The 21,116-nt window shown below is 46.2% G+C and overlaps 2 protein-coding genes and 1 long non-coding RNA gene across 4 annotated transcripts; 1 reads left to right on the top strand and 2 right to left on the bottom strand.

Moving 5' to 3' along the window:
- Positions 1–647: 647 nt before the first annotated feature.
- On the bottom strand, positions 648–6,623 carry PDCD2L (programmed cell death 2 like). 2 transcript variants are annotated; one of them, XM_058845905.1, is made up of 8 exons: positions 6,190–6,623; positions 5,908–6,071; positions 5,714–5,783; positions 4,518–4,707; positions 4,220–4,469; positions 3,101–3,214; positions 1,309–1,457; positions 648–804 (listed from the first exon to the last, which is right to left on the bottom strand). In XM_058845905.1, exons 1-8 carry the CDS (start codon positions 6,511–6,513, stop codon positions 674–676), a joined length of 1,392 nt encoding a protein of 463 aa, XP_058701888.1. In that variant the 5' UTR covers positions 6,514–6,623; the 3' UTR covers positions 648–673. The 2 variants fall into 2 exon arrangements, with proteins under 2 accessions (XP_058701888.1, XP_058701887.1); XM_058845904.1 differs by having other exon boundaries at positions 4,220–4,707; positions 6,190–6,622.
- LOC131582580 (uncharacterized) lies at positions 6,553–12,120 on the top strand. The gene is made up of 3 exons (XR_009278366.1): positions 6,553–6,643; positions 9,640–9,738; positions 12,042–12,120. It is a non-coding gene; the product is annotated as an uncharacterized LOC131582580 (long non-coding RNA).
- Positions 8,644–17,052, bottom strand: LOC131582578 (fatty acyl-CoA hydrolase precursor, medium chain-like). The gene is made up of 14 exons (XM_058845903.1): positions 16,974–17,052; positions 15,682–15,874; positions 14,723–14,867; positions 14,137–14,270; positions 13,647–13,800; positions 12,668–12,769; positions 12,283–12,387; positions 12,098–12,151; positions 11,488–11,628; positions 11,317–11,403; positions 10,524–10,671; positions 10,202–10,333; positions 9,800–9,872; positions 8,644–9,380 (listed from the first exon to the last, which is right to left on the bottom strand). The coding sequence occupies exons 1-14, from the start codon at positions 17,044–17,046 to the stop codon at positions 9,206–9,208; spliced, it is 1,716 nt and encodes a 571-aa protein (XP_058701886.1). The 5' UTR covers positions 17,047–17,052; the 3' UTR covers positions 8,644–9,205.
- Between the last annotated feature and the right edge of the window lie 4,064 nt (positions 17,053–21,116).

The following is a 21,116-nucleotide window of genomic DNA, read 5'->3' as shown; positions in this document are numbered from 1 at the left end:
CAGGGAAGGCACAGGAGAATGCAGATGGTTTTAAAGCTGCACAATCCCCCTGCACCAAGGCAGGTGCTGAGCCTACCCCAGTTCTGTACCTGTGAGAACACAAGGGTTAACTCACCCCTGCATCTTCTCCCTACACAAACCCACGGCACTGCCACAGCTCATTTTACAAACTGAACAAATGGAACCTTTCCTTCACTGGAAAAACTGGAAAAGCTTCATGCTGGAAGGAAACAAGGCCCTTCAGCCACTCCCCACCGAATTTCCAATCCATGGTCAAATCAAAGCAGAATTGCTTTTTAAAATCAGGTTAGCATTAAGTTCTCCACTGCTAGGAGTTTCTAAAAACTGGATTCTGTGTGGCTGATGGATACTAATAGTATACGAGAAAGTATTTGGGAAAGAAATAAAGGAGAAAACCTAAGAGTAACTAGAACTGTGAAACAAACTCTACACTACAACTTCCATGTGTAATAAAAGTATGTGAATTTTGCCACCACATTTTAGAGGCATGCTAATATCTTCCAATCAGTTATTCCTGGAAATAAACACAATGCCATTAAACAAACTTAATTCTTCACCACATCTGAGGAAAATTCTGTATGTAATTACATACTAGTAGTAAAAGAAACCAAAACACCCCAACAGACTTTTCATCTATGCAGAGAAATACAATTTATTTAAATAATCTCTGATCTGGGTCTTCTTGTACAAAAATAAATTCTTCAAGAGGAGTTTGATGATTGGTCGGCCAACAGCTTCTCTCACACGTGTAAACTATAACAGTTCCAAATTCCACTGACAGATCTAGAAACAAAGCAACAAAGGTACATAAGGGTATGAAAAGTGACATAATTAGGGGCTATTGCTTACCTCTAGACTTTAGTCTTTGCACAAATTAATTCAGTCTCCTCTGTAAATAGCATTTTCTAATGTTAAATATTTTACAGGCAGCCAAATCAGAATTTTCAAAGAGATTTTTAAGTATCTGCAATCTTATCTCTTATCTCTGAATCTCTTATCTATTTTCCAAGGCCTCCTTTAAGAGGTAATAAAGACAAATACTCCCAAGGCCGTGGAATTATCCCTACTGCAGTTATTGAAGTTCACTAGTGAGCAACTCAAGCTGTAATCAGAGACTCCATAAAGCAGAGTTCTCTCTTTGCTCACTGAAATCTGCAATGGAGATTCTCTGACCACCATCCCTGTGGTTAAGCACATGTGGGTAGCTGGAAACAACCCAAACTGCAGTTCACTGCACTTTCCCAAAAAGGAGACTGACAGAAATATTGATTCAACCAAGTCAAGCACCTGAGTCACTCTGAAGCATGCTGACCAGTGTGGGCATCAGCTGGAACTCAAACACTCTGCTGCTTCCACAGTTACTGCAGGCTGGAATATCCTGGTCCAGGTTGGCTGGAGGACATGTGATGAATAAAGGCTGGCCACCCCAAGAGTATCTGAGAGAAGACAGGGAAGAAAAAATGATAAATTTTTTAAACATCTAAATTTGATAGGAAATCTTAGATGTTGGCAACAGTGTTCAGGATTTGCTGAAATCTCTGAACCTGCTTCAAGTAAAAAACATGGTTGTGGGTCAGGAGCTTCAAAGAAAGGAATGATGAACCAAAAAATAAAAACAGGGAGGGGGAAACACTTGGTAGGTTAATGCTTGGAAAATCTTAAGGAAATACCTGGATTTAGAGGAGACAAATGCTTTGAATGGACACGTCCAAAATATGCTGTACTCGAATAATTTCACTAATTTGCCTAAAAAATGGAATCCTAAACAGTGGCAATATAAAAATTCAACAAAATAAAATATAAAATTAAACAAGTATAAGATTTAACATCAAACTGGTCTCAAAACCACTGTAGCTATGGCTCAGAAGTGTTGGTTTATTTTTAAGAGCTACCAGAACGTTGCAGCTTACAGGAAACAAAGACTAAGGATGGTTTCCACTGAATATCAAGCAGGAGATTCTGTGCTCTGCTGAAGGCCAACAGGCAGGGGAAATGTGAGTCTAAGAACACACTGACAGCCCTCAGGGAGGGCAAAGGGAAGCTATGGAAAGATTCTAACCAGGGACAGCCCAAGGAGCACCAGAGCTGATGTTTTATAGGAATGGAAAATTCAAAAAGCGTAATACTGCAAAGTGACAGATCCAGTGAAAAGCTGTCTGAAAATGCTACTTTGCACTCTGCACTAGAAAATCTCCTATATAATCTTTGGCAATTAATAAGTTTCTCATGTCCCTTTTCTGTCTCAGCAGCCACTCAGACTTTTAACTCCTCATCAAAAAGGGATGAGCTAACTCCAGTTAATTCCACCTGGTACTGCAAAGTTGGTAAAACAAAAACCCTGTCACTACACTGAGACAGCCTGACCAGACAGGCAGCATTGGACTCCCTGGAGCAGTTGGTGAGATCCATGAAAACCTGTATTTTCTGATACTATGAATGACTTATGATTTACTCTTTGCTAAATTCCCATCCAGATTCAACTTCTCTCTCAGGAAGAGCAGCTACTCTGAGGTTACACTTGCTTTTGTTCTAGGAAAAGCAACAGATTTAAAAGACCTGAAGACTGCTGGGTGCTGAGGGGAGTCCACAACGAGCTGCAGAACTGGGGCCTCAAAACAAGTAATTCCTAGCAGGACAGACATTAGAAATTCCAAAGAGACCACAAAATTTCAGAGGAGCAGATAGCATTGGAAATCTATCACAACAGCACCCCACTATCATCACTATCATCAATATCACTATCCTCAACACTGTCTCTTGGAAGCCTCTGTGCCTGGATTTCAGTGAGGCTTCAAAGACAGTCAGGCTCTCTTCTCATCAGGTCTTATCTCAAAAGTGTCCCACAGCCAGAGCTATGGTCTCTGATCCTGCTTTGCTTCTCATCTACTTAAACTTTGTAAAAAGAAAGCCCAACCAGGGACTGAAGTCTGACCAGAGACATGGCAACAGCCTCCACTGCAGTTTTTTCAGTTAAGGAATTAAAACATACCCATATTTCCAATAAAGAATTTATTTTGATGTACCAACCATCCATGCCAATGATTTGTATCTCCCTGTTACAACCAGATTATCAACATACCTTAGAATCTGTTCAGGACAGATAGATATTCTTTTCATGAATTTATGGAATGTGTGATCCCAGCTTTTTACTTCACTCTTCTCGTATTTTTCATTACCATCTTCACCTGCAAAACTGTATGAAAACAAGAAACAAACTGTCTGGTAAGGTTTTCAGTATGACATGAATGTTTTAAATAAGGAATGGTTACTCAAATCTCACATTAAATTATACTAAATACATTGAAAAAAGATATACATGTTAAGAGCAAATTCCTGTTAGAGGCTGCAAGTGAACCTTTTTGCTTCTCGTTCTTTGGTTTCTGGTGACTTACTAACAGTATTGCAAACTATCACATGGGACTCAAATCCACCAGATACCTGCTTTATTCCATCAAAAACCCCTTCCTCTAATAACTCCTGAAAAATTTTGTGGTTTTTAAATTGTGATGTTGTCTTTTGCAATTTTGAATTAAGCATAATTGAAGTTCTACAGTTGTATAAAGGTCAACAAAAATCAACAGGACCAGCACTGCTGAAAAGTCTTCTCTGCAGATTCTGCAGCTGACAGCAGCTTTAGCTCTAAACAAATCAATGCTGTCCACAGTTCAGACACAAGTGGCCAAAAGTCCTCACTGTAACCACCTAAGTTCAATATAAGAAAATATTTTCAGTAACCACGCTCAACAACTGCTTTTCAGGGAACCTTTACTAAACCTTCAGGTGTCCTACCATCAACCTGGTCTCTAGCCAAAATCCCTGAAAAATTCAACTCCTAAAAATGCAACAGGAACATAAGAAGAGCTTTAGCCCTGTAAAGAAAAAGGCATGAAATGTCATGATAGAAAGTCATGCCATTTAGCACAGATACTGTTTCAGAGATTAACCATCCACTGCACCACCTGGAGCCCATGAACACTCCAAGTGCTCTGTCACTCACAAATAGCTGCATCTTTGAGTAACTCCAGATTTGGCAGCACTGGCTGCACTGATCTTCCTGCACAGCACACCACTGGTTCCTAAAGGAGCATCCAGACATCATCTTTCAGGTTTAGTGAGAGTCCCATTTAGATTATCAATCAGCATACAGGAAACGACACAATTTCTTCAGTTTCTCCACAAAATCCAGACCTGTTCTCACCTTTCTGACATCATCTGTTCCAAATCAACACACTCTCTCTGCTGATACTCCTTCAGTAGCTTATGTGCATGATGTGTGTCAAGGAAACCCATGTAGTCTTCCTCATCCACAACATTAATGTAGAAGGGCTGGAACACAGGAGCTGAAGCAGCTGTTGCCATCACCATGTCCTCCCTGGCTGCAGGATGTGTGTCCTGGGGACCCGAGCCATCCATGTCCTCCCTGGCTGCAGGATGTGTGTCCTGGGGACCTGGGCCATCCATGTCCTCCCTGGCTGCAGGATGTGTGTCCTGGGGACCCGAGCCATCGGCAGGCTCACACAGGTGCAGCTGCTGGAGCTGGGATGCACACTCCACCTCGCTGCTCACAGCTTCCTTTAGGCCAAGCAGCTCAAGGGAGGCACATGCAGGGGGCTCTGCTCCATCACAGGCTCCCCAGTCATCCGCATCTTCACACCAATCCTTTGCAGAAAAGTTCCATTCTTCTTTCTGAGAACCAAAAAAAGCCAAAAGGGAAGAGAACATTGCCAAGGTCTGCCACCCTGACACACTTCAAATTCAGCTTCTAACAGATGACAGAACTGAGGCCTTAACCTAATGCTCAGCGCTGTTGCACCTACTCTCCTCACCGCGGTACTTCCCAACACAGCCACAGTTCCTTCTCCCACCAGCACAGTTCTGGCAAAAACATCTCATGCTGCAAAAACAGAGCAAGAATTCAAGAGCCCTTTGAGAGGCCCTTGTGCTCCTGCTGCCATGCCCTGGCTGCAGTACAACCCCTGCCAGCTGAGGGGGCAGCTCCAGCTGAAGCAGCAACTGCACCCAACTGGAATTCTGCACCCAAAGGGCAAAATACAGGAGATAATAATACCACCACCACTTTACCAGAGTACAAGCCCATTTACCACAGGCCAAGGTTTCACATTGCAAATGCACTAACTGAATAAACTCTCCCTGCCTGCCTCCACTAGCTTGGTGTCACCCTACTCCTCCAACATGCCATTTTCCCTCACAAGTATATCAATATTAATTGAGTCATGTTAATTAAAAAGCTTGTGTTAAATTTAAAATTAAATATTAAAATAGAAGACAAAGAAAACAGCTTTAAGATCCAAACCTAAACAGTATAGCCCAATCAACTTGAAGTCGAAGAGTCAAGTTTAGTCAGCTGAACTAACTATTAAGTATCAGTTTTGGCCATACAGCTGGACTGTTATTTCCACTTTAAAACCAGCCTGCAAATAGTAGCTTAATCACTGTTTAACTGTCTTATAGTAAACAGCATAGTACAGTGAAAAAAATTCTTGTGACCACAACTTCTCCACACAACCACGGAACGTGACTGGAAACCATCAGAGTACAGCTTCTGCAAGAAGCTTATTTAAACAGGAGATGCAGGGTGTGCAAGTCATGCAGCTCAGCCTCGGCTCTGGTCCGGAGCGCTCTCCCTGCAGCCCCGGCACAGCCCGGGCAGGCACAGAAAGCTGAGCTGTACCTGTTTGACGCCGAGATCTCGGGGTTCTTTCTCCTGGGCCTGCGAGTACTGGGAGCGCAGCACCTTCCAGCTTCCGTGTGCCGGGCAAAGGGAAACAGAGGGTGAGTGGGACAACTGAACGGCGGCAGGAACAACAACAGGAACAGGAACAACAACACCACCACCCCCCAGGAGGGACGCGGCCCGGAGCTCACCTGCGGGCGGCTCCCCAGCAGCGCGGCGCGGCGCAGGCGAACACGTGGAGCGCGCGGTGCGCGGGGCCGCGCTCCAGCGGGCAGTACACCTGCACCAGCAGCAGCAGCGCCCGCCCGCAGCGAGCGCACCGCGCCGGCCCGGCCCGCACCGCCGGCACCCAGTCCTGCAACACCGACACTACCGCTCAGGCCCGGCCGGGGCCCGCCGCACACCCCGCGCCCCGGCCGGGCCCCCCAGCCCCGCCCTGCCCCGCCCCGCCCGGCCCGCCGGCCCGGCCGTACCGCGGTGCCGCCCAGCTTATTGGTGGCCCATGCGGGGAGCGGCCCCGCCGGGCTCGGCCCAGCCATGGCGGCGTCACGGAGCCCCAGCAGCACGGGCGGCCCTCCCGCCATGGCCCCGCCGCCGCGCGCGTGCCCGCCTGAGGCGCCGTGCGCGTGCGCGCCTGAGCGGCCCCGCGCCGCTCGCGCGCCCCCGGGCCGGGCGTTCCCCTCACGGCAGCTCCGTCCCCGCTCCCGCCCGCACGGCTGAGGCACCGAGCCTCGGCCGGGGCACTCGGGGCTGGCCCCGAACCGGCCCTTTCCTGCCAGGGCCCGCCATGCCTTCATTCACACTTCTGCCCACAAAGCCCACCGAAAGGTGCCGAACCCACCGAGCCAGGCCGCGCGACTGGCAAAACTTTCCACTCTTCACACCTTTTAGCAAACAAAGACATTAACCTGCACTTACGGTTCCAAGGTACATAGTTAGTTCTCTTATTGACTACTGTTCCCTCTTCTATCGTTTAATGACTCTCTCGCTTCTCGTGCTAATTGCTGCCCTGCTCTATCTCTCTCCTCCTTTGGCTCGGTGCTTTCCTGTGTGGGGGCTCCATTACTTGGGGGTCCTGATCTGCCCCTGCCGGAATTGCCCTTTAGCCAGGCCGAGCTGATCCCACACCGTTTTCGAGTTCCTTTATTTGTCTCTTCCTTATCTGGGGGTTCTGCCCAATGTCCTCGTGGCCCATGAATTCTGCATTCCGCGTGGATCAGTGGAAATCCTTCTGGCCGAGCTTTGTTAAGCTCGCCCGGGGCCGAGATCATTGGAACATGTCCAGCCCCAAACCTTAACAAAGCAACTCTGCTGAGCGGGAATTTGTGTTTGGAGCAGCTGGACATCACTTAGCGCTTGTTGCCTGCTCTGTTTCACGGATTAAATCTCCCTCCTTGTTGATCAGGCTTGAATAGGACAGAGATCAAACAGCAAAGATCATCCCATCGAAATAAAAATTTCCATATTTCGTATTTAGCAACAAAAGGATCAGAGAAGCAGGAGTGGCACAGAACAAACACACTTGGTGACCAGCGTGGAAAGGCAATTAGAGTAATTATGGAACATTAATACACTTAAAAAAAAAGACTAAGTCTTTTATAAACAGAATGTGAAAAACAGAAGAGCAGCAGTTCTTGCTGAGTATTACCCCTAAATATACTGCTAAGAATTTCTTGCAAAATAGGTGCAGATGGGAATCTGTACCAAGTGACCACGAATACTAAAGCTATGGAATAAAATGAGGTTTGGCCCATAATGTAAGGATCTGTAAGTGTAGCTTGTACACTGTGCCTTTGCTGTTATTCCTTTCTCAGCTGTTTGACAGAGTACCGGTCTCTATATTTGGGGTTTGTTTAAAATCCACAGAGGCACACAACACTTCCTCTCACACAGTCAGAAACTGCTTTGTTATCATGTGTGCCTAATAAAACAGCTGCCTTCTACACAGGAGTTATACCTGTGGCTTTGCATTCCCAAACACACGGCATTTCTTCTGTCCTGGTCAGAGAATGATTTTTTGAATGTACAAGGACAGACACATTGATTCAAGAAACCAATAATGGGCCTAAAGGCTGTGTTAGACCAAAACAAGAGAAGGGGTAAGAAATGTGTGATACAAGTCGAAGGAATTTTGCTGCAATCAGCTGTTACTAATTGCAACAACTGGTGGTTTTCACAAGTTATGGAACATGCACAAAAGGGATTGGCCAGGTAGTGCAGATCTCACTGCTTGAGGTCCACAGGTGGGCAAAAGCAAGTGAAGCCAGAGGTGAGGAGGAGGAGGAGGAAGAAGCTGCCTCCAAAGGGTCAACAGCTGCAGCAGGAGCTTGGGCTGTCCCTGTGAGAGCCCTCCCTGGGGTGCTGTGGCATGTGGGAGCTGGGCACCAGTTAAAGGGGTGGTAGTGACAGTAGGGCTGTTTGTTTGTTTGTGCTCTTGAGGAGAGCTCCCCTGGCTTCCTGGATTCCCACATTGTTCCTTTGTAGCTGCTGCTTGTGTAACTTGGCAAAAAAGCCACTTCAGTGCCTGTGTGCCCAGACCCTTCCCACAGCTGTGGGAGGCTGGGGGTGCACACTCTGCCTGTCAGCAGATCTTCCCTCTGCTGCTGCTGCTGAGCCAACAACGTGCAGGGAACACCAGCAGCCTCTGCTCCCCACTCTGCCTCTGTGGGTGTCTGTCCTGCCAGCACAGCGTCCTCCCTGCAGCCACTGCACTGGGAATTTGCCAGGAAGGGTTGAAGGACACACAGTCACAGCCCAGAAGAGTTTCTGGAAAGAGCCTTAAGCCTCAGGTCCTGCACAGAAACCTGAAAGATTCATACCTGAAACCACTGAGGTGGAAGAGAGAAACTGGGTGCATTTCTGGCTTCTTGGGTGTGACTTAACCTCTCAGGAACAGCCTCTGTCTGTTAAATGAAAGCAAAGCAAGCTCCAAAAAATCAAAGCAAGATTTATTTATAACAATTCACAAACCAATACAACAAATAAAGATTTCCTGTCCTCTTCTGTGAGATGTCAAGCCCACCTCAGAGATGTAGCTTGATGGATGCTCTGCTGCCTACAAGGAACTTCCAGTTAAAAATGCAGAAAGGGGCTCTAGGAAGGACAACTGACCATGCTCTTCTGAAAGAAGAGGGGAATAGGCACATCAATCAGTCTGACACTTATCGGACATTCTGTATAGATAGTTTCTTACAGATTTCAATTCATTTTCCCATTCCCAGCTCATTATTCAGCTTTGATATGCACTGAGTAGGTACCATGGTCTGTTTGGACCTGGAAAGATTGTGGGGGGGTTCTGCTTGCTTCATTAAACAGTGATTTTTAGTCTGACAAACATTCCAAATGGCCCTTGTTTCTCTCCTTTCACTGTGATTGGGACAGCAGATGACAACAGTGAGTTAGAAGGTGATTATTACACTGCATCCTGGCAAATTCATTTTGTTTGACTTTCCTTTGGCTTTTAAAAGCAAACAGAATCCTCCACAGCTCTTATAAATCTGTGTGTTTTCTCCTTTCAGTCTGGCTTTGTTTCATGAGTTGTGCCCAAAACTGCACTCTGTGTTCTTTCAGTTTCTCTGCTGCCTTTTGCTCCAGGTCTATTCCCAGGTACTTTTCCTCCAGGCCATACTGGGGCCAGTGGACCAAGCCCTCTCCGTTGGGATTTCTGGAAATAATAGAAAGAAAAGTTAGCTCTCCATTTGCCAATCCACTGCTCTCTGAGTGCTCAGGTTCAGAGCATTCCAGAAAACCAGCAGGAGCCCAGACTATGTGATTCTGCTGCCTGAATACATGGCCAGTACTTGATGAAAAAGCTCCTCAGTGGAAGAGCAAAAGTGTAATAGTTGTCATTAATTTTAGATCTAAACACCACTGCAGATGGAGTAACAGCTCTTAGATTTTCTTTCCTTGTCTTGTGTCTGCAGGTTCTTTTAAAAGACCATGAAGAAGAGAAATTGCTTCAACATTTATCTTCAATTCTGCCAAATTTCTAGGAACCACCATCTAAGCACTGCTTCAGGCAGGTAGGTACATTCTGGGCAGCACAGACAAAACCTGAGCTGTAATTAGCATTGTGATTCTCACCCATTTTTAGCAAAGTTGGTCCAGTATCTCATAACAGTTCTGCTCAGTTTATTTTCTTCTTCTGTAGCATCTCCTGAAACGGGAGAGATGAAACGGCCACATTAGAAAGTAAATAATTGGAATGAGCTCTATCAATTGCAACACTTCTACTGGTTGCCCTGAGCTCTTGGAGTGTTTTCTAGGAGAGAACTGCAGATGAATGGTGGAATGAAAAGTATCTACTAGTGAGGAGAGAAAATGTTTATGCTCATAATAATATTTATGATATATAAATTATGGTTATAATATATATCATGCTTAAAATGCTTATAAGAGAGAAGTTCTATTCTAAAGACCTGCAGTAATTAAAATGAGTACTAATGAGATTCTAAAAGGAATATGGAGTAAGCATGGGTACATCACCAGCTAAGAATGGCTTTCCAAGGACAAAGGCAATCTCAGCTCCATGATCTGCTTTGACAAAGTCGGGTACCACACCTGCCACTGAACTTGGTCGATGTTGGAATTCATAAAAGTAGACTGGGTTGCCAGCATCTAGAGGATACAGAAAAGTGCTGGTTTGAGAGCTGAAAATACCTGCCCCAGGGATGATAAAGGTTCCTTAGAAGTTGTTTTGGTTGAACGAAAGCACTGCCAGTTGTCTGGGTAGTGAAAAGTGCTGCACACTGCCCACACCACCCCCAGACAGAATTCTACAGTTGTTCTGTAGAAGCTGCTGAGTTACCCCTGTGGTGTCTGGCCACTTCCACAGATGAGACGACAAAGAAGACATCTCCAATTGCATCCAGGAGGCCATCTCGGATCTGAGCAGGGCTTTCTGCATTCCCCATGTACTCCTTGTACACTCTGTCAACAACTTCAGATGTAATACCCTGAAACAGCAATAAAAAGCACTTTAGAATGATGATGAACAGTATAAGGACTAACAGCAGTGAGTCTGTGGCATCTGCACATCCCTGGCTAACCCCAAACATCACCTTTCAGAGAGAATCCTCACTGTGTCAGAGTGTGGCTCGGAGCTCAGGATTGGAGTTACACAGCTATGGATTCAGGTGATCTTAGGGAAAAGGGGGATGCAAGATCTAAGGATCCAACACCTCTCGATAAACAGCAGTCACTGAAGCAGACTGTTCTCCCTTCTGTGGAAAGAACCCTCCTAAACTGCAGAGAAATCCTGCTGGATTTTAGGAGCTTGTGTCCCATTGGTCTCCTGTCATACCTGCTGGGACTCTGCATGTCTTGCATTACCTGGGTATCTAAAATATGCCAAGAGACCTGTGTGCAGGTACCTGCATCACTCCTGGTTTCCCACAGGCCTCCTTTTAAACAAGAGGGGCATTTAGGCTGGAAATTTAGAGAGTATTTTCAGTCACTATGGGTAACAGGAGTGCAGCACATCTCTGCCCATTTCTGCCCCAATTCAGGGAGCCCAATGTCCAGCACAATGGCATTTCCAGTGAAATATGTCCCTCCAGGGGTAAAAGCAGCACGGGGTTATTCTGGCAATGGCCTCTTACCTTAATGAATACTGGTAATTGGCTCTGTAAAATTTGACGTGCAACATCTTTACGCAGACCATCCACGAAAGGAGGGTATTTCATTGTCTGTGTGATACAGAGAATCATGCTAAATAAAAAAGCTTCTATTTACAAAATGATGTTTAAATTACAACATTTTAATTGTCTTACCACTGGAATATCCCATCCAAATTCACAGTTATTTACTCCAATTATGTATGGGACTGGATTGATTGATTTTTCAGATAGTAATTCCCTGGGACTCTTTGGAAAAAATACACCATCTACACATGTATTGATTAAAAAGAAGTCCTAAACAAAAAGGAGAAAAAGAAAAATAAAGCTTAATTAATACATTCATGGTGCTTCTAAAGGAAGTTCAAATTTAACTGAAGTTCTAAGGTGAAGCCAAATGAAAATAGAAGAAATAATGCCTTCCAAGCCATCTTAATTTTTTTTCTGAATGATTTTCTGCACTAGGCAGAAGACTGTAAAGATAGTACTAATGTTTGTGAAACAAAAGTCATAATGTTGAATTTACATCTTTTCTTAGTTCAGTATGGCCATGGATGTTTGGAACAGTGTGGCAAAAACCAATTTCTGTATTGAAGTGTCAAAGGCACATGAGCATTGTGATGAGAGCTTTTAAGTAGGAGATAAGAAATTATTTGATTCTCAGGTTCTCCAGAATAATCTGTGCCGTTTTCTTTTCCTTGCCCTGGCAGAGCACAACAGCAAACCACAGGAAGCTCCAAGTGATGCAGAATGGAAGGGCAGGAACCTGTTTGCAATTTTCAGGTGAGGTGTCGTTGCAGAGCTGCAGTGTTGTCATGTCCTGAAAAAGTCAAGAAAGTCAGAGTTTACATCCATGCCAGGTTCTTCTAATATTACAGCACACAAAGAGTATTCTCTGCTATGAAAAGGTCTGAGATGTCATTTAAATGCAAGAAGTGTCATTTCACCTACCATTTTCAGTGTTATCTGTACTAGTTCTTCTTCTGTTTTCCCTCTCAAGCATTCGACCATTGCAGCTGAACTGGATTTTTCACAGCCAGAGACAGCAGCAATTTTCTGCAAGCAGTGAGAACAAACAGTTTTGGACACATTTCCTGTACCTGGCTCTATGAGACACCAAGTCCTTTACATTCCATTCTTCTCTCTTTGTGGATATTTGGGTGTTTGAAAAACAACACATCATTAAGCATGTACAATTTGCACACAGAAATACTGTCTTTAATGACTGTATTTTGTTTCACAAGAAGAATAAACATGTTTCTGTATTTTGGAATGAACAGTTTAGGATGTGCAAATCTATCTGGAAAAAGGAATTAAAATTGCCACAAATACCCACTTGTGCATCCTCATTAGGGTGGTCAGTGAACGAACCCATGGTTGCAGTACCACTCTCTGAAATGGCCTTGTGGAACAAGCCCTTGGCCAGGGGAGACAAGACCTGTGAAAAAGCAAGAACAAGCATGACAAGCACTGTGTTCCACGCAGTGATTTTGGATTTCAGTGCCAGCAGTGGCCATTTGGAACATTTTGACAGCCCATGTGGTAAGAGTGCTCTTGTGCAGCCTCTGAGCACAGGCCAGCAGTGCAAAGTGCTTTGGCAGCGCTCGCAGGGAGGAGGAGTTCAGCTGCCTTTCCCCTCCCACTGCACTTGGCTTCCAGCGCTGCACGGCACCACACTGCAAGCCAGGTACAGACTGAGGGTGCCCAAGGCAGTCTGGCTCTGCTGCAGAAGGGCAAGAAAGAGCTTTTGGCCTCAGGAAATGGGGGTTTGTACCCCATGTACAATGAACCCTGGTTGGGCTGTGTGCTCTCTACCGAAGTGTGAGGGACTGGAGAAGAGCTTTGTCACAGCCCGTGTGCTCCAGGTTGAAATAAAGATTTTACACAATCACTGGGTCACAAACTGCAGGGCTGCTTCAGCTGTCAGCACTATTCACCTCGAGGACTTTGCACAAGCGGCTGTCAAAGCAAACCAAAAATGGGCAAGAGTCCACAACTCCTCTTAAAGGACATTTCCCTGAGATTAGACTTTTGAGGGTCTAATCTCAAACCCACCAGAATTTCATTCAGCAGATGAGGAATAATATTCTGTTCCTTAACTACAACATTTGAGTATGAAAAGTGCACATTTTTTATCAACCAGAATCTGTATTGTTTTGCTATGCTGTTGCCTTGTTGTTGTATCAAAGGCCCAGGTGATGTGTCACTGTAACACCATCCCTTTTCTCTCGCTGACTTCTCTTGCAGATACTGAAAATGGATGGAGGGGATTTCTCCCCCTAAGTAATTCAAATTCCATATTACTGTGAACTCACAAGAGCAGAAACACTGAGTGCTCCTGCAGATTCTCCAAAGATAGTGACAGATCCTGGATCTCCCCCAAAATGTACGATATTTTCCTGAATCCACCGAAGAGCCGCTACTTGGTCTAAATAGCCCCAGTTACCTCGGGCATGCTCATCACCAGTGCTGCAGGGAGAGAGCAGATTTGTTTAAATGCTCAATACAAGCAGAAAGGCAGAGGAAAGGAAAATCTGTGGTGGGAGAAATCATCTGCTGTTCTCTATTCAGAACTTCTCTACACAACTGACAGATGAATGGCTCAGAAAGCCCTGAGATTGGAGCAGCAACCGCACAAGAACAGAGCTGGAAGCTGCCTGGGGACTGGAAATTGTCCCCAGCTCTTGCAGCTGCAGCTCAGAAATGTTTCTTTGCATAAGCAAGTCTTCTGCACTTGTGTTTATAGAGGCTTTGCACACTTCATTTTGGAAAACACTTAGGAAATACTGAGAACAAGCATCTTACCTGAAATATCCAGCAATACCTAGCCTGTACTGAATTGCTACAACCACCACGTTGTCAAAGGCTGCTAATGCTGAGCCATCATATGATGAAGCTGCTCCAACAACTAATCCACCTCCATGGATCCAAACTAAAACCTGGAAAGAGAAAAACAGGATCAACCCAGCACAGGTATGAGCTCCCAGTGATAAAATTTAAATATAACCCAAGATCTAATATTTTTTTCTATTTCACTGCTGATTCTTTTAGATTACATTTCACAAATTGTAGAAATCCTTTGAGTCTCAGGCCTGCAGGTCTACAAAATGTCATTGATTTATAGCAGGTTAAATAGCAACACTGTGCCAGTGCCCTGTGACTTTGGACAGATCATTTAGGTTAAATCAAGCACTGCTTAGCTAAAATGCCAATACAATTTTACTTGTAAAATGGGATTTTGTGTCTCTCTTCAATCTCAGCTAATATTTGCTGGGGCAAAGCAGGTAAGTTGACCATCACTACAAAACTGCCCCTGCATGTCAGCTCATGGCACAGGTTGAGGGTTGCTGTCAGATAATTTTGCTCAAGGTGTTATGAGGATTTTGCTTACAGGCAGCTTCTCCTGTTTTCCTGTGGAAACGGGTGTGTACACATTTAGGTACAAGCAATCCTCAGACACTTGGAGAGGAACTTTCTCTTTTCTGTTGGTAACCATGTCTGAAGACTGCTGTCCTAGTTCTTTGTCCTGTAGACACCTGAATAAATGAAAAAGTAACAAGGAACAGAATTAACTATAACCTGGAGGCAATGAAGAGAAGCTTTTTGGTGTTTCCACAACAAAGTGCCAACCAGAAACTGATCTCTAGCACATTTCTAGATTGGTAGCACTGCAAGCATAATATTTTTCTGCTTTTAGTAGGTTTTCTTCCTTTGACCTGTCATTAATGAGATCTGTAAAAATAAAGCCACTGCAGTACACAGTGACGTGCAGATACAATTTTGCATGTTTTAAAATATCTCAGAAATACATATGGCTATAAATTACTTCAGTGAAAGTATAAGTTAATCATTTTACATCTCCAATAGTTGCTATGTTGCAATGGCAGGCATTAGGCTTGAGACACTAAACAAGGGCAGTAGGAGCAGGGGAGTGAGACATTTACAAGGTAGATCAGAATTGCTCTGCTTATCTCATGTGCCCTTTTAAACAGCTGACTCAGCACTTTCTCCCTAATGCTGTATTCCAGCGTTTCCTCAGCTTCTTTCTATCTCTGTTCCAAAGGTCTCTAGTGACTGGTAAGTGATGGCCAAGTGCTCCTGAGGCAGAGCATTATCTGTAAAGTGCTGCTCCATCTCAGTTCATTGCTGGAGCCCGTGGAACAGCAGCTTTTGGTAAAGACAGCAGCTCATAAAGTGTCTTCAGAAATGCATGCCCTGGAAGAGCTGCAGGTGCAACCAGAGGACACCAAGGAATTTATCTTGGTGGATGGCCCCGTTTGCACATCAGAGTCATGGAATTGCATAGAGAATAACATTTGGAAAGGTTCCCTGGTTTTATCATTGCCTTACATTGGTGGGTAGGAAGTGGCATCTCTGACACCTTCCCATGGCTCAGGTGGCTGGGGTTCAGCAAACCTCAGTGATCCAACCGGAGGCTTAGCAAAGGGAAGCCCCAAAAAGACATTTACAGTCCTCTCAGCTGCGTCCACTCGGAACTGGTACCCTCGCACTCTCCCATGTTTGGTCTCTGCTTCTGGGTGTTCTGTGGGACAGGAGCACAACACCACAGAATTGCTCTGTTTGTAAGGAATTGCTTGATTGGCTACTTAAACAGGCACCTTTAGTTTATTTAAACAAGTAATGTTTATACAAAAGGCTTCAACAACCACTAATCAGTTTAAACAGTACACTATTCTAATCTGCTAGTTTATTTTACTAGTTTGTTTTACTCATTATTTTCCTCATTTGATTACTAGTGTTTCCTCATTTAAATTTTAGATTTACTAATTTATTCAAACACATTTTTATTATACTTTTATTAAATCAGTATAGCTGACATAATTTTAGCCTTCATTTTGATTGGTCTGAATGTACAATCTCCTTCAGGTATATAATATGTATTGTCTTACCACCCAGGCATTAGTGGTTGCACATAGATCTTAATCTTTTTTTTTACCCTGGGTTGTTAGATAAAAACCCAATAGATTGCTCTCATTAAGAAAAGACAATGAGCACAGAAACACTTAGTAGTAAGTGCAGCCAAAAGAAAAAGCTTCTAACATAGCTAAAAATAGTCTGGCACAAACAAATCCTGATAACATTTAAGCAAGTCTCATTTGAAGATCTGTGTGAAAGTTCTAATATCAAATGACAGATGTGGCACTGTGGCTGCTCAGCGTCAGCAGGCAAGATTTTGGGACAGGAATTTGATTTTGCTGTTTGCATAGGAGGCAAATGAGACAAATGACTGAAAGCAGATTAAAAATTGAAATGAACTTTTTGCTATTGCAGCTCAGTTTGTGTGCCCGGCTCAGCCCAGGGTTTGTGTCCGGCTCAGCCCAGGGTTTGTGCCCGGCTCAGACCAGGCTCTGTGCCCGTCTCAGCCCAGGCTTTGTGTCCGGCTCAGCCCAGGATTTGTGCCCGGCTTAGCTCAGGCTCTGTGCCCAGCTCAGCCCAGTCTCTGTGCTCGGCTCAGCCCAGGGTTTGTGCCCGGCTCAGCCCAGGATTTGTGCCCGGTTCAGCCCAGGCTTTGTGCCCAGCTCAGTCCAGGCTTTGTGTCCGGCTCTCGGGTGGCAGCAGGAGGCAGCTGCAGGTTCCCTCTCGCCCTACAGGGACCAAAGGGCAGAAGCCCCGGTGTTTACCTGTGGCCACCAGCGCCGTGCCCCCGAGGAAGAGGATGCAGGCCAGCAGCGCCGTGTCCCTCGCAGCTGCCATTGTGCCGCTGGCACCAAGCCCGCAGGCCGGGCCTTTATAGGCTGGGCCAGGGCCGCCTTACGCAAGGCAAAGGCGGAGGAGGCCAGGGAGTGCTCGGGCTGCGAGCCAGCAACGGGACTGCCGGGCTCGGCTCGGGAACGGGGAGCCCTCCTGCCCCTCGGGGCTCCTGCTGCCTCCCCACTGCTCCTTTCGAATCGCACTCACGGGAGCTCGGGCACAGCTTGCCAATGCTTTGGAAACAGCCCTGCACTGGTGCAGCTGCAGCGCTGTCCTGCTGCTGCAGCACCAGCGCCTGGGACAAGGAGGGGAAGGTTTCCTCAGCCTGCGCTGCAGAGACCAGGAACGCGCCTCCAGTCTGCTTTATTGCATTTACTGCATTTGGCCAGTAAGATCGCACTGGAAGAGACACAATATAGCCACCTCCAAACCAAAACCCCTGCAAAGTGTACTTTTACTGAAGTCAAAGTTGAGTGATATTTAGTCTCATTCAAAGGTATTTTCCGACAGAAAAAACAATACTGGAGAAATCCCAGCTTTTGCTGCAGGGTGCAGGAGACTCCTGTCACTCATTTCTGTGTGTGCAGGGATGTTTGCTGCAATAGAGTTACAACAGTAAACAGATGAATGATGAGGTTTGCTAACGTGGGAGCAATATTGAAGGGTGGTATTTGGGTGGTAACTAAATATCGAATGCCTCTTGGAAAATCTACAGGATTTATTCTGAGTGATTTCCCACCCATAATTGAAGGATGATGTGAAACGGAGAGAACAGGCTTGCTGAACAGAGATTACCTGCTGACATTAACTAAGAGGTTGTGTTGATTTTATGCAGGTATTAGGCTCTGCCTTTTTCTGTTTGTTTTTTTTCCCCTGACTCAGCAGTTTATGCCCCAGCAAGGCACTTTTGTAATTTCAGGTCATGGGAATTCTCAGTTGTCAGAAACAGCATTTCAAAGAATCACATGATACGATCACAGAATGGTTTGGGTTGGAAGAAACCTCAAAGCTCTACTCATCCCAGCTCTGCCATGGCAGGGACCCCTTCCTCTATCCCAGGCTGCTCCAAGCCCTGTCCAGCCTGGCCTTGGGCACTGCCAGGGATCCAGGGACAGCCCCAGCTGCTCTGGGCACCCTGTGCCAGGGCCTGCCCACCTTGCCAGGGAGGAATTTCTGCTGCATATCTGATTCACACCTGAATTGCTTTGAATTGTGCTGTTGCCCTTGGCAAATGCCCCTCTCCATTTTTCTTGCAGGCTCCCCTGGGGTACTCCAAGGGGCTCCAGGGTCTCCGCAGAGCCTTCTCTTGTCCAGGCTGGACAAGGCAGCTCTCTCAGCCTGTCTCCCCAGGAGAGGTGCTCCATTTCTACAGATCCATTCCTGCTCACGCCTCTCCTTACAGCTCAGTGGCTTACAAGACCCACAGTCTTTAAATTAGTTTAGCACACCTATGATGCACCTGTTAATCCTGAGTGCTGTGGCTGTGCTTGTGCACTTTACTCCAAATGCTGCTTGTGGCCTTTACTCCAGATGTTCCTCCGTGTCTGTGCACAGGTGTGAGTTACAGCCCCTGGAGATAAACTCCAGTCAACTTTAACCTGGCTGCTCACAGAGCAAACTGCTGGCAGGGACTGCAGGTGGTGCCAGGCAGTGCACGCTGTGTCTGCAGCCTTTGCTGTGTTTGTGGTGGCTCCTGAGCTCTGCCCCAGTGCCCTGCACAGCCGGCCAGGCTGTGCTGGGGTGCGGCTCCTGAGGCTGAGGGCACGGCCGCTGCTCCTGTGCACTGCAGATGGGAAACGCTCTAAATCTGAGCTGCTGAGGCAACAGTGAGGACAAGAACTTCACAGGCTCCCCGGTCATCCGCATCTTCACACCAATCCTTTGCAGAAAAGTTCCATTCTTCATTCTGAGAACCAAAAAAAGCCCAAAGGGAAGAGAACATTGCCAAGGTCTGCCACCCTGACGTTCCTCAAATTCACCTTCCAACAGATGACAGAACTGAGGCCTTAACCTAATGCTCAGCGCTGTTGCACCTACTCTCCTCGCCGTGGTACTTCCCAACACAGCCACAGTTCCTTCTCCCACCAGCACAGTTCTGGCAAAAACATCTCATGGTACAAAAACAGAGCAAGAATTGACGAGCCCTCAGAGAGGCCCTTGCGCTCCTGCCCGCCTGAGGCGCCGCGCGCGCCCCCGGGCCGGGCGTTCCCCTCACGGCAGCTCCGTCCCCGCTCCCGCCCGCACGGCTGAGGCACCGAGCCTCGGCCGGGGCACTCGGGGCTGGCCCCGAACCGGCCCTTTCCTGCCAGTGCCCGCCATGCCTTCATTCACACTTCTGCCCACAAAGCCCACCGAAAGGTGCCGAACCCACCGAGCCAGGCGGCGCGACTGGCAAAACTTTCCACTCTTCACACCTTTTAGCAAACAAAGACATTAACCTACACTTACGGTTCCAAGGTACGTAGTTAGTTCTCTTATTAACTACTATTCTCTCTTCTATCGCTTAATGACTCTCTCGCTTCTCGTGCTAATTGCTGCCCTGCTCTATCTCTCTCCTCCTTTGGCTCGGTGCTTTCCTGTGTGGGGGCTCCATCACTTGGGGGTCCTGATCTGCCCCTGCCGGAATTGCCCTTTAGCCAGGCCGAGCTGATCCCACACCGTTTTCGAGTTCCTTTATTTGTCTCTTCCTTATCTGGGGGTTCTGCCCAATGTCCTCGTGGCCCATGAACTCTGCATTCCGCGTGGATCAGTGGAAATCCTTCTGGCCGAGCTTTGTTAAGCTCGCCCGGGGCCGAGATCATTGGAACATGTCCAGCCCCAAACCTTAACAAAGCAACTCTGCTGAGCGGGAATTTGTGTTTGGAGCAGCTGGACATCACTTAGCGCTTGTTGCCTGCTCTGTTTCACGGATTAAATCTCCCTCCTTGTTGATCAGGCTTGAATAGGACAGAGATCAAACAGCAAAGATCAACCCATCGCAATGAAAATTTCCATATTTCGTATTTAGCAACAAAAGGATCAGAGAAGCAGGAGTGGCATAGAACAAACACACTTAGTGACCACCGTGGAAAGGCAATTAGAGTAATTATGGAACATTAATACACTTAAAAAAAAAGACTAAGTCTTTTATAAACAGAATGTGAAAAACAGAAGAGCAGCAGTTCTTGCTGAGTATTACCCCTAAATATACTGCTAAGAATTTCTTGCAAAATAGGTGCAGCTGGGAATCTGTACCAAGTGACCACGAACACTAAAGCTATGAAATAAAATGAGGTTTGGCCCATAATGTAAGGATCTGTTGCTTAAGTGTAGCCTGGACACTGTGCATTTGCTGTTATTCCTTTCTCAGCTGTTTGACAGAGTACCGGTCTCTATATTTGGGGTTTGTTTAAAATCCGCAGAGGCACACAACACTTCCTCTCACACAGTCAGAAACTGCTTTGTTATCATGTGTGCCTAATAAAACAGCTGCCTTCTACACAGGAGTTATACCTGTGGCTTTGCATTCCCAAACACACGGCATTTCTTCTGTCCTGGTCAGAGAATGATTTTTTGAATGTACAAGGACAGACACATTGATTCAAGAAACCAATAATGGGCCTAAAGGCTGTGTTAGACCAAAACAAGAGAAGGGGTAAGCAATGTGTGATACAAGTCGAAGGAATTTTGTTGCAATCAGCTGTTACTAATTGCAACAACTGGTGGTTTTCACAAGTTATGGAACATGCACAAAAGGGATTGGCCAGGTAGTGCAGATCTCAGTGCTTGAGGTCCACAGGTGGGCAAAAGCAAGTGAAGCCAGAGGTGAGGAGGAGGAGGAAGAAGAAGAAGCCGCCTCCAAAGGGTCAACAGCTGCAGCAGGAGCTTGGGCTGTCCCTGTGAGAGCCCTCCCTGGGGTGCTGGGGCATGTGGGAGCTGGGCACCAGTTAAAGGGGTGGTAGTGACAGTAGGGCTGTTTGTTTGTTTGTGCTCTTGAGGAGAGCTCCCCTGGCTTCCTGGATTCCCACATTGTTCCTTTGTAGCTGCTGCTCGTGTAACTTGGCAAAAAAGCCACTTCAGTGCCTGTGTGCCCA

The sequence above is a fragment of the Poecile atricapillus genome, chromosome 10 (genome assembly GCF_030490865.1).
Source record: "Poecile atricapillus isolate bPoeAtr1 chromosome 10, bPoeAtr1.hap1, whole genome shotgun sequence".
Classification (NCBI taxonomy): Eukaryota; Metazoa; Chordata; class Aves; order Passeriformes; family Paridae; genus Poecile; species Poecile atricapillus.
The sequence above is the reverse complement of the archived record's forward strand: the minus strand, read 5'-3'. Positions and strand labels throughout refer to the sequence as shown.